The sequence below is a fragment of the Miscanthus floridulus genome, chromosome 6 (assembly GCF_019320115.1).
Source record: "Miscanthus floridulus cultivar M001 chromosome 6, ASM1932011v1, whole genome shotgun sequence".
Taxonomy (NCBI): Eukaryota; Viridiplantae; Streptophyta; class Magnoliopsida; order Poales; family Poaceae; genus Miscanthus; species Miscanthus floridulus.
The window spans coordinates 1,563,289-1,575,040 of NC_089585.1; the positions used below are offsets into that span (position 1 = coordinate 1,563,289).

Here is an 11,752-nt window from a genome sequence, read left to right on the forward strand (position 1 = left end):
TCCTATTGCTCTATTAATGAAAACATGTTTAAGCACTTTTGCAATATATATATATATATATATATATATATATATATATATACTGTTCTGTAGCTGGCTATAAAATAAGTTATTCTATGACCACTTTGAGTTACGATAATTACTATACTAATTTACGAGATTACGGTAACTCTCTCATAAGTGTTTTACTATAACATTATGGTAAGTATCATCTTGAATTATAGTAATCCATGTATGGTAAATATGTATTGTCATTATCGTAAATTAGTATAAACATTATCATAAAATAAAATGACTATAGAATAAGTTATTCTATGGCCAACCGCCGAATAGCCTTATATACACCTCATATTTGTTTTCGAGAAACATCTACGACGATACCCATACCGACCTAATAATATTAAAAAGGTAACCTGGCCCAACCGTCTGACCCACTCACTCGCCTTCTATCTGCATCGCCGCATGGCCCACCCGCCTTCTTCCGGTACGACTGCATGGCTCGCCTCCTCGTCCGCTCAGGCTTGGTCTCCCCCGTCTGCCTTCGCACCGGTAGGGCGGGGTGCTGGCACGGGCGTAGGAAGCTGCTGCGCTTATCCATGACGACTAGCATGGTGCGACGTTTCCTTTGCGTCATCTCCGAAGGTGGCGTGGCGGTCACATGGGGCCAGTGGCCACGAATAAACACCGGCAACCACGAGCTCTGGTATACCCAGGCCCAGTCCGATGGCTTGATAGTTCGCCGCCGGCACGGATCGACCGGAGATCAGGCGCGTCTGTTCGGTGGTTTGGGAAAGAGGATGAGAAAAAGAAATAGAAGAGAAGAAAAGGTTCCTAGTTGGATAAGTGCTAGAGAGAAAGAAAAGATGAGAGGATCTAAATTGCAAAGCGTTGGGTCTTCTGCTGCTGCTGGACAGGAATCCGCCGCGTGGACCTTTTGCGCCACTGGACTAGGCCGAGCCGTGGCCCAAGTGCTGGTCCCTTTTCTTTTCTCTGTTTTTCTCTTTTTCTGGGGTAAAACATCAAATTGTAAATTACGTGTAAAATCGTAATATAGCAAAACTAATTTTTTGAACTCCTCTTGAACATAGATCTACACTTTAGTATAAAATATTTGGTGTAGTTATAGATCTATGTTTTCTTTCATAAACTGATAAAGGATGTTTCTGTAGTCCTTTTGTTGTGAAATTTTTATGATAATCTACTATTGATATGTAGAATCTATGATAAAAATTTCATACACAATAGATGCATATTGACTGAGTTAAAGTTTAAAAGAAGAATAAACATACAAATGATATAGAACAAAGGAGTACAGAGCACTCGAGGCCACACCACCACAGGTCATAGGTCTGTCTCTCTGCAAATAGTGATGCAAGCGGGCTTAATACTCCCCCAATAGGTGGCCCACATGACACCGCATTAGCCACTTACAAAACTTACGTCTAGGCTTAGGCTTATTATCCATTTTCCATCTGCAGAGCTCCTGATTATGGTTGACAGGGTGAAGTGAGGCTTCCTTTTGCAGAAAATGGATCCTCAAAAGTTGGAGTCAGATTTGATAAACAGACTCCCAGGGGCATTGATCTTGGAGGCAATTATGAGATTGGACCATGGCCTATTCATGTTCAGGTATGTCTCTCATTCTCTCTTGTATTACAAAAGTATCAACACACATAAATAGGAGGAGCAAAAAAGCACTTACGTCTTCTTCATCTGTGCCTTCTCAGCATAGCGTTTATTGGCGAACCTCTTGCCCTTAGCACCAAGCAACTACAACAGGCACAAGGGCACGCAATCATCAACAACAGGGGCACAAGGACAGCAAAACCAAAAGGGGGTAAACTTATCAGATCAGACCGCCGCACCTTCCGAGCATCCTGCGAGCGCTTGTGCACCTCGCGCTTGCGCTTGCGCTCCTCGTGGTCCAGGCGCCGGCCATGGCGCTTCTGGTGCAGCTCGATGTGGTCTCCCTGCGGCTGCAACAAAACTCGTGCACGGGGGGGAAATCAGCACGAAATGTGTAGAGATATACAGAATCGCTAAAAAATGATGAGTCAATGGGAAGAGCGGGGAAGACTGAGACAAATCGGGAGCTAGCTAGGGGCAAGGAGAGGTCTCAGATTCTCTGAGGCGGCGCGGGGAAGGGTCGGGACTCGGGGAGCATACCATGGCGGCGGTCGTGGTTTTGGGCGGGGGAAGGAGGAAACGGAAACGGAAGCGGAAACGAAGAGAGCAACCGTAGCCTGGGATTATAGGTAGGCTTTGTGCACTACTGCCGGGCCTTAACGTTTGGGCCTGTATCACGTGGCCCATATAGAGACAAGCAGCGCTTCTCCTTCGCTTACCGCCACCTTTGGACGAGCTCATGCTCGAGATACTCCTCCGCTCCATGGCACGATTGAGCTTGGCTGAAGCGGCGGGGTGCGAGAAAGAGATCGATGTGGAGGGTGGCCAAGGATCTCGGCATCCGCCCCCATCGCCTCGATTGGACCCATTGGCATTGGCTGATCTAATCTAAAAAAATTAAATGAGGAAAGGCTTCTTCCATTATCTTTCACCTCCGGTCACTCCTTTCAAACTATCGATTTATAGTGGGGCTTAGATGTTGTAGGTGCTAGATGTTGCTTCACAATGTGCCATATATTCTGCAAAGTAGGAATGCTCATTTGTTAGTTAGACTTAATCAAAGACGAATACACCATATACATATTATTTTCTTATTTTCCCACTCTCAAGCGGTACTTTATAGAATCCTGCATTCCTGCTCCTAACAATAATGCATGATACTCTCTGTCTTGTAGAGTGCACATGAAGGTTGTTAATATGTAATTCCCACACGAGGAGGCATATATAGTCTGTAGCATCGCTTGAGTTCTGCTTATTTGTAAGTATTTTGTTATTTATTTCATAGATACATGATGAGATGGCCTCCTTAGCACAGAAAGTTTCAAAACTTATAAGATGATTATACAACAGAAAACCATCGGCAAAAATCAAGAACAACTTACATCACATTGAACTTTATTGTCCGAAGAGAGATTAACTGTTCGCTAAAACACTTCATTCTTAGTAGCGACCGGATGACTGATGTTAGGGTTGATTCATCAAAAAAGAAGTAAAGTTAGTGACACCAAAACCAAACTATTGTGTTGGTCTAGTATCAGATACAGTGAACTTATATTGGCGTAGTATTGTAGTATGTGTTCAGCCCCTCCTAGTTTTTTTCCTAGATCCACCACTGGCGGGCAGCTGTACTGGCTGCGCCAGCTACACTGAGGACGAAGAAGAGGAGCATGGCGGTGATGAGCGCTACATTGCCATTGGTCTCGATTGTTGTCGCACGGTCACAGCTACCGTACCGCGGCTACCGCCACTATCTACCGGGGTCTCTTAGCTTGCGTGGGAAAATTGCTCTCGATCTCTGCATTGCGTTGTGTTGCCCCCGACCCCTGTATAAATAGAACAGCACTCAGCCGCTCTACACACACAAGTAGGGGCAAATCTAGCGGTGGGACAGAGGGGGCTCCAGCCCCCTCCCCCAACCAGTCGTAGAGCTCCTAGATCCCCTTGAAGCCCTCCAAATTTTTTTGCTGTAGAGTTCCTCGATCTTTGTGTACCGTTGCCCCAACCCTCTATAAATAGAATATTAGCGCTCAACCGCACTACACACACAATTACTTAGGCCATGTCTAATTGAGCCATTCTTCATGCTGCTCGTTGGGCCTGGCTAATCTTACCCTCTACAGAGATTAACGGTTCACAAAACACTTCATTCTAAGTATAGTAGCGACTGGATAACTGATGTTAGGTCTAATTCATCAAAAAGGAAATGAAAAAAGAAGTAAAGTTAGACCGAATAAATAGACTTGATAACTTAGGAGCATAACGGGTGAGGTAGATTCCTATGATATTCCCTCTACAGAGTTATAGAAGTACAGTGGCATAAACTTATTATAGCAAAATATTAACTCCATATTCATGCATAAGGGACATCTCTCAAGAGGAGCATAGCAAAATATACTTCCTTCCTCGTGACTAGGTCCTACTAGTCCTACACACGGGAGATGGATTACAAAGAATCAACGAGGCTGTCACCCCCGTGATCTACCACACGTTTCGGCATGCAGGGTACATCAGTAAGCATTACCCTATATAAGCACCACGCTTACACAAAGTCTGCTACTTAACCCATTCGAATAAAGCTAGGCTAAGCGCTCTACGATCCTATGCATAAATATAAAGGTAACTTCGACTACTCTAAGCGTATAACCAAGGTTAACACAACCATGTAGATAATAAATATGACATGTAAGTATTGAAGTCTCATAAGATATGAAAGTGTAGATACAATGGCTTACCAAGCCTTCGAGACTAGATCCGGAATCAGGACATAAGTCCAACTCTACCCTGACTCTCAAGCTACTCATCTACTATATTGGAGAGTTCTAGACCTATTCCTCCTGGTGTGTCTTGATCTAAATGTGATTGATCTCAATGGATGCCTTTCTGGAGGAGGTCAGGCGTCCTTTTATAGGGGGAGATGGAGTAGGGAGTAAGTAAGCGCCACATCATTGATCCGCGTTGAAAGAACCAAGGATGTCGCCTAGAGGGGGTGAATAGGCGTTTCTAAAAATTAACATCTTCAAATGCGGAAACGATTAGTATAGAAATTTCTGATGACTCAGAAATTCAAAATCAGAGAAATAAACCCCTCACGAGTTAACCAAAGGGTATATAACAAGTACTAAATAAGTTTAGGAGCCACAAGCCTGCAACACAATGAGCAAAGAATAAATGAATTTGGAACTAACCCCAAATACCGGACGTGTCCGGTATCCACAGGTTGTGCAGTAAGCTGCCAAATTTGCTCCTTTTGATTTCTCCTTTCGCACCAAGTTGCAAGCACCTACTAGTAACATGTTCACAAGCTCAAGCAACACACATAGGTCACAAATACCAAATGAAAAGGAAATTGAGACACGGTATTTGTTTTACCGAAGTTTGGACTCTGTCGAGTCCTACTCTCCGTTGAGGGGTCTGTGAGCGACCCAACAAAGGTCAGCTCTAGAGGACCCACAAAGGTCACTCTAGTCGAAGTTTTTTCCAACTCCTTTTCCTCCTTCCACTAGTTGATCCCTCCCCTTGCGGCGGTGGAATCGAACCGTTACAAACTTCTCGAGGCACACCACAATCTCTTGGGTACTCTCCGACGACGCCTAGCCATCTAGGACTAAATAGTTCAAGAGTAACAAATGCAAATCATGAGATCAACAAATATATATATGCACAAGTGCTCAAGGGTGGCTTGCTCTCAATTTTGAATCTCACTCAACCCACAAGATGGATTTTACAAATTGGATCAATTACTCACTAAGAGAGGGTTAGAGAGTATTCTCAAGGCTCAAAAACGTGTATAGAAGTTATCAGAATCAGCAGCCTCCAAAGTTGGAAGCTTGGGGGTATTTATAGCCCTTTGAAAATTAGTCGTAGGACTCAGGTCGTGCATACCGAACATGTCCGGTAAGCATACCGGTATGACTTGCACTACGCCTAAAGTTAGAGTGTTAAAAGCGTGCGAGGCGTCGAAACTCTCGATGCTTGCCAGGGACTTTCGACTCCTGGGACTCCTGACTCCCACCAGGAACTTCTGACCCCCTAGAACTCAAGAACAGAGAAGATGTTGTTGTGGCCATGCTCATACCGGACATGCCTATCGGACATGTCCGGTAGGCTCGGCCATAGCAAGGTGAGTTAACTCTTGTGTCTCTCTCTCACTCAAATCTCACATGGGTTGACTTGAGCACTTATGAATAATCATATATCAACATGATACATCCCTCTTAATAGTACTGACATACCTATTTACTCAAGATCAAATGGAAAATGAGTTTGAACTGCTTGAGTTGATTTCCTCCAAAGCCAAATGCCATAGCTCTCAGTCATCATTAAGTGAGGGTGTCAACATGTCAACTTTGATTTTCTTCTTGAGCAAAGCCATCTTGAGCATGTGACTTGATTCCATTCAATAGATGAGAATTAACTTCAAATGTATCAAGTCACTTCCAATAATTTCTTCAATATATTTGATCCTCCACTTCAATGTGACTATCAAAGTTTGATTGGTACCTCAACTAAATGCAAGTACTTTCTTCTTCACCATAGCTAGGTTCCTCGGTCGCTAAGCCATCGCTTGCCCTTCACCGTACCCTTGCTTAGTACCTCAAAGCATTTCCTTGATATCTTTACCATCTCAAGCCATCAAGTCACACCTTGTGTTGAATCATCCATTAAGCTCATAATCCATCTTTTCATTTGTATAGTTGTCTTTCAATGTAGCAAGCTTCAAATATGAGACCATTCCATATGAAATACCTCAGGTCTCATTAATTCTCAACGTGCTTGCTTTCACATGAACCATAGAAATCCCACAATAGATAAGCCTTTCATGAATTATATTTGCATTGTTGTCTTGTGTTTGAACTAGATTGTTTATTCAACAACACATCATTTTGGCTTTATACAGTTTAGTCAAGTACCTGTGAGATAACCAATCATCTGTCCAATACTTAGCAAATAGGTTAGACCTTTAATCACATTGTCATTCAATCATTCAAACCCCACTAAAGGGCTAGATGCACTTTCACGCATCAACTCCCTCGACCACCGTTGGATAAACCGACCTTAAACTGCCTTAGAATTGAGGGTGTAGATCTTAGGAACGTGCACGAGGCGACGGAGATCGTGGGGCCACCTAGGTAGGTTGGTCGACCTACACAGGGGGTCGGCCGACCCTCCCCCCTTTCATGGCAGGTGGGCCACTTCTTCTGGTATGTGAGTCTATACTATGTCTTGAGTGGGTTTTCACGTGTTTGCACATTTATTGACGTCGGTTCGTGTTGGTGTTTCGAACAAACATCGGCTAGTAAATTTATAATTGATGCGCGTTAGGCCCGGATGGTGCGCTAAAGGACACAAGGTTTATACTGGTTCGGGCTGAATGTCCCTACGTCTAGTCTGTTGCTGCTTGTGTTATTAGCACCGAAAAAAGGTTTGTAGCAGGGGGTACAAACGATCGAGAGAGGGACTGGTCCCAAGTCTCTAACGGAATGATCGAAAAGGTTGCCAAGAGCTTAGTCGCTGCTCAGCTGTGTATGAAGTGTCGTGTGTGTTCAACTTATACATCAAGAGTCAGTCCCCTTTGTTGGAGGAAGCACCTCCCCTTTTATAGATGAAGGGGACGGCTTTACAAATGAGAGGAAAAGGGTGCGTATGCTACCAAGCCTTGTTGTCCACATCTACCAAGCCTTGTCGCCCATACCGGTGGATACCAGATAATGGTAGGCGCCTACAACACTATCGATGCCACTGTAGAATGTCAGGATAGCTGCAGAGTACTGCTCCGTGCAGGGTATGGTCTCTGGTACCATGGTTTTGACTTATGAGCCTTGTCCTGCCTTTCTCCGCATGCCTTCTGGTTCATACGAGCCCCGATCGAAGGAACGCGGGGTCGGAGTCAGAAGTAGCACTTTAGGCAAGGCCTTCCGATCGGATAGGGTGTCCGGAGGCCGAAGCGAGTGCTCCGATCGGGGTGGTGGGCCCAAGGGGTCAGTCGAGCGGGCGCCGTTCCTTTTGGACCACGGCATGGTGATAGTACATTAGTTACTGTAGAGGGCGCAAGTCTCTTCCTGGACCGTAGTGGTTGTCGTATGCCTGTGTCGGGTTCCGTGTCTAAGGGCTGAAGGCGGCGCCTACAACACTATTTGGACTCTGCAATGGCGGAATGGTCTAAAGCGCCCATCCCATCATATCCTGACGGTACCTTCCCACAGGCATGTAGGACATGGATCCTTGGTATGGTGGTTGACTCGAATGTCATGTCGTACCCTGTGCTCATCCTCATGAAGGCGCACAACGTACTTGTTGGGTGAGGCAGAGTTTGCCCTCGGCCGTCGGGCGAGGCGGAGCCCACCCTCGGATGTCGGGCAAGGCGAAGCCAGCCCTCGGGGGTAGGGCGAGGCGGAGCCAGCCCTCGGGGGTCGGGCGAGGTGGAGCCAATCTTCCGTCAGTTCGGGCAAGAAGTGTAGTAGCGCTCTTGTCTGACTGGAAGCGCCAACGTTCGATGTTTATTAGTTCCACCTCATTGGGTACCCCGGTGTTAGGCTCCCGACAGTTCGTATACTTGATGTGTATGACAATGGGCCCCTTGATATGTTTTCTAGATAAATCAACCTGCATACAAATATTCACCAAGACTTGTGGAATTAGTTAGTTTAAACATCTACTTCCTATGTTGGTGATTGGTTTTAAGGATAAATATAGGTAAAGTTGACGGTTTATTCTTGCTGCAGGGACCGTGGACAGCTACCGCCACTATCGACCGAGATCTCTTAGCTTGCATGGGAAGTTGCACTTGATCTCTATGTTGCGTTGTGTTGCCCCCCGACCCTGTATAAATAGAACAATGCTCAACCGCTCTACACACACAAGCAGGCCGGATCTAACGGTGGGACGGAGGGGGCTCGAGCCCCCCACCCCAACCGCCATAGAGCTCCTAGATCCCCCTTGAGCCCCTCCAAAAAAATGTTTGCTATAGGGTTCCTCAATCTCTACGTTGTGTTGCCCCCGACCCTCTATAGCTAGAATAGCACTCAACCGCTCTATACACAGCTAGTTAAGCCATGTCTAATTGAGCCGTTCTATCTCGCGGGACAAGTATTTTTTTAGCAAAACATACATCGATTAGAATATTTTGGAGATTTCCCATTATTTTTCACATTTTTCTAGAGCTAAATCTATTTTTAAGTATTTATAGATATTTTTATGAGCTCTAAATATTTTATTTGGATTTAGCGTATCCCATTCTATCTCTAAAAATCTTTCTATAATTTTAAAAGTGCATAAATATTTTTTGTGGTTTTAAAAACTTTGTCAGGTATTAACCCATTTTTTAACTCTAAAACCACATTTAAAATCCGCTCTATATAGGACATAGAGGTAACTTGAACTATTTATGTTTTTTTTTAGAAACACTTCACACCTGTGCATGCATCGTGGGCTCGTGGCCCATCAGAATCAGATGAGACGAAGCAAAGCAATGGCACGCACGCCGTGGGTGCTCTGCTGCCGCGGTTCCCTCTCGGCTCTCGCATTCCGTATTTCCGTTGACGTGGACCCCACCCTTTTCACCTTGGCTCCGTTCCCGTGCTGATGCGCAAGCGCTAAGCGGCGCAGCAGACAGCACGCCGGCCCGGCCCGGCCCGTCGGCTGCCCAGCCGTCGACGCCGCCACCAACTTGCTCCTCAAGCCCTGCTCCTGCCCCTGCCTAGGTATAAAATCCCCGTCCCCTTCCCTGTAGCAGGCACGCACGCCACACGGATCAATTCAAATCCAACCCCGCAAACCAACCGCCTCGCCACCCTCCCATTCCCCACGCCCCAAGCACCGCAGTGCAGCCGCATCGCCTCGCGCAAGCCATGTCGGCGTCCGAAGCGGCGGCGGAGTCGTCGTCGCGTGCCCGCCAGGACGCGGACGCCGAGCCGGGGCCGGAGCCGCCGCAGCGACGCTGGGTGGCCCTCGTCTCCACCGCGGCCATCCTCCTCGACGGGGACGAGCGTGCTCGGGCGATGCCCCTCGGCACGAACGTCGAGCTCGACCTCCACGACCCTCCACAGCCCTCCTACCTGGTGCTGCACCCCCGCATCGTCGCCCTCGACCCCAGCTACTTCGCCCATCAGCCGTCCGCCTACATCCTCGCCGCCGACCGCTCGGGCCGCCTACTCTTCCGCGTGAGCAACCCCGGCAGCAACGACCCCGCCGAGGACGAAGTCATGTACCTCTGCGACACCCACGCCCGCCGGGCCACCACCCTGCTCCCGGTGCCCTACCCCCGTCTCCGCATCGAGCCGCGTCCACGCAGCAGCGTCGGCCTCATCGCCGACCCCGACCCGCGCCGCCGCGGCCACTACCTGGTCGTGCAGCTCTACCCGCGCGAGTCGGTCCTCCACGGCGACAAGCTGCTCTGCTACTCCACCGCGACGTTGCAGTGGTTCCTCAAGCCGCTGCTCACCTCCTCCTCGGTGCGCATGCGCAACCCCTGCGCCGAGACCGGCGTGCTCGCCCACGCCGGGCGCCTCTACTGGCTCGCCCTCGCCTACGGCGTCTTCGTCTGCGACCCCTTCGCCGCCACCTCGCACCTGCGCTTCTTCCCGCTGCCCGACGACTGCGAGATGCGGGAGGAGCTCTTCCGCGTCTACGTCGCGCAGCGCCGCCGCGTCGCGCCCAGCGAGGGCCTGCTCCGCTACGTCGAGGTGCGGGGCCTCTCCTACGAGGTGCACGTACCTCCCGACGTGGCGCCCCCGCCAGTGAACCCCAGCGTCTGGATGTGGACGCTCGTCGACCCGGAGGCGGCGGAGCCCTGGAGGTTCGAGTACGAGGCGCCCTTCGCCGAGGTCTGGGCGCACGAGTCCTACGTCGCCGCCGGGCTGCCGCACGGGGAGGTGCCCCACGTCGCCCTCGTCGACCCCGATGACCACGGCGTCGTCTACTTCCTCCAGGGCTCCAAGCTCTTCGGCCTGAACGTGCGCGCCAGGCGGGTCGTCTCCTGTGAGGACTGCTCGGTGCGCGACGACCGCGAGATCATGCTCCGAAACTCCCGCCCCATCCTCGACGCCTGGGAGCTGTCGCCACCCTCGCCTTCCCGGAGTCCCCGCACCGAGCCTTCTTCACCATCTCCTCCAGACGGTGATACATCACTGCTTCTTCTTGTTCTGATAACTGCATGCTCCGATTCATTAGTTAATCGATCTAATTAATGCTGCATGTCTTCGTTAATGATCACACTGTCCTCCCGTCAGGTTATAAGGAAGCTAGCTAGGGTTCTTGTTTGCTGTGTAGTATCTGCGCATCATGCTTCTGTTATATGCATGCAAAACCATAGTAGCATTGAATTATTGCTTCTTGCTGAATTGACGGATACAATTGCATAGGGAGGTCCACACTGCATGTTGTGCTCTCCAGTAGTCCAGTTTTTGGGAATTGAACTTGACGTGCGAGATCACTCTCTGACCACCATTGATAAATATATGTTCAGTACGTTTCTAGGTGTTGTTTGAACATTACAATACAATTACAAATCCGAAGCCAAATCAGATATGCTAGCAGTTCCGTGATATCTATCATCACTGATCATACTCTGTGCCTGCACTGGTGCTGTAACTGACATCCTGCATACTAGTCTGGAGATGACAGGCAACAGCAACATATATGCGTACTCCAATCTCTGATGCAAACAGCAATGCACGGAATGAATGGAATTCTTCTCTGAACAAAGTTGCATGCATTGCTGTTTGGCATCGATCGATGTTGCTCAGATCTGATTTTACTAGCAAGCATTTATTAATTTGGATAGATCTGGATCGCTAATTGCTTTTGCTTGCTGACCCTGATAAATTGCTGCTGTTTTGCATGCAGAGCTTGACGCCGTCGGGAGGATGGAGAGGGAGAGGAACGATCGCTCGGTGATCCAGTACGTTGAGTCTTGGCTAGAGGGGTTGGGGCTGATGAAGGAGACGGACGAGGGACAGCCGTCGTCGTCGGGATGAGACGATGACCATCTGAATATAATCCATCTCCTCTCGCCGGCGGCTTCCATTTGTTTCCCCTGGTGATCAGTAATGTTCTTGTCTGCAGCTTTCTGTCAGGGGACATCTCGTTCTGAGTAGATTAGTATTGTTCTTGAATTCTAAGGAACCAT

The 11,752-nt window shown here is 48.4% G+C and overlaps 2 protein-coding genes across 2 annotated transcripts; one reads left to right on the forward strand and one right to left on the reverse strand.

Annotated features, from left to right (window-relative positions):
• Positions 1 to 873: 873 nt before the first annotated feature.
• LOC136457340 (ribosome biogenesis protein NSA2-like) lies at positions 874 to 2,391 on the reverse strand. Its single transcript, XM_066457371.1, has 5 exons — positions 2,346 to 2,391; positions 2,167 to 2,243; positions 1,866 to 1,976; positions 1,703 to 1,770; positions 874 to 1,006 (listed from the first exon to the last, which is right to left on the reverse strand). Exons 1-5 carry the CDS (start codon positions 2,389 to 2,391, stop codon positions 874 to 876), a joined length of 435 nt encoding a protein of 144 aa, XP_066313468.1.
• A 7,082-nt stretch (positions 2,392 to 9,473) lies between these two features.
• Positions 9,474 to 11,600, forward strand: LOC136457341 (uncharacterized). The gene is made up of 2 exons (XM_066457372.1): positions 9,474 to 10,740; positions 11,470 to 11,600. The coding sequence occupies exons 1-2, from the start codon at positions 9,474 to 9,476 to the stop codon at positions 11,598 to 11,600; spliced, it is 1,398 nt and encodes a 465-aa protein (XP_066313469.1).
• Positions 11,601 to 11,752: the final 152 nt, after the last annotated feature.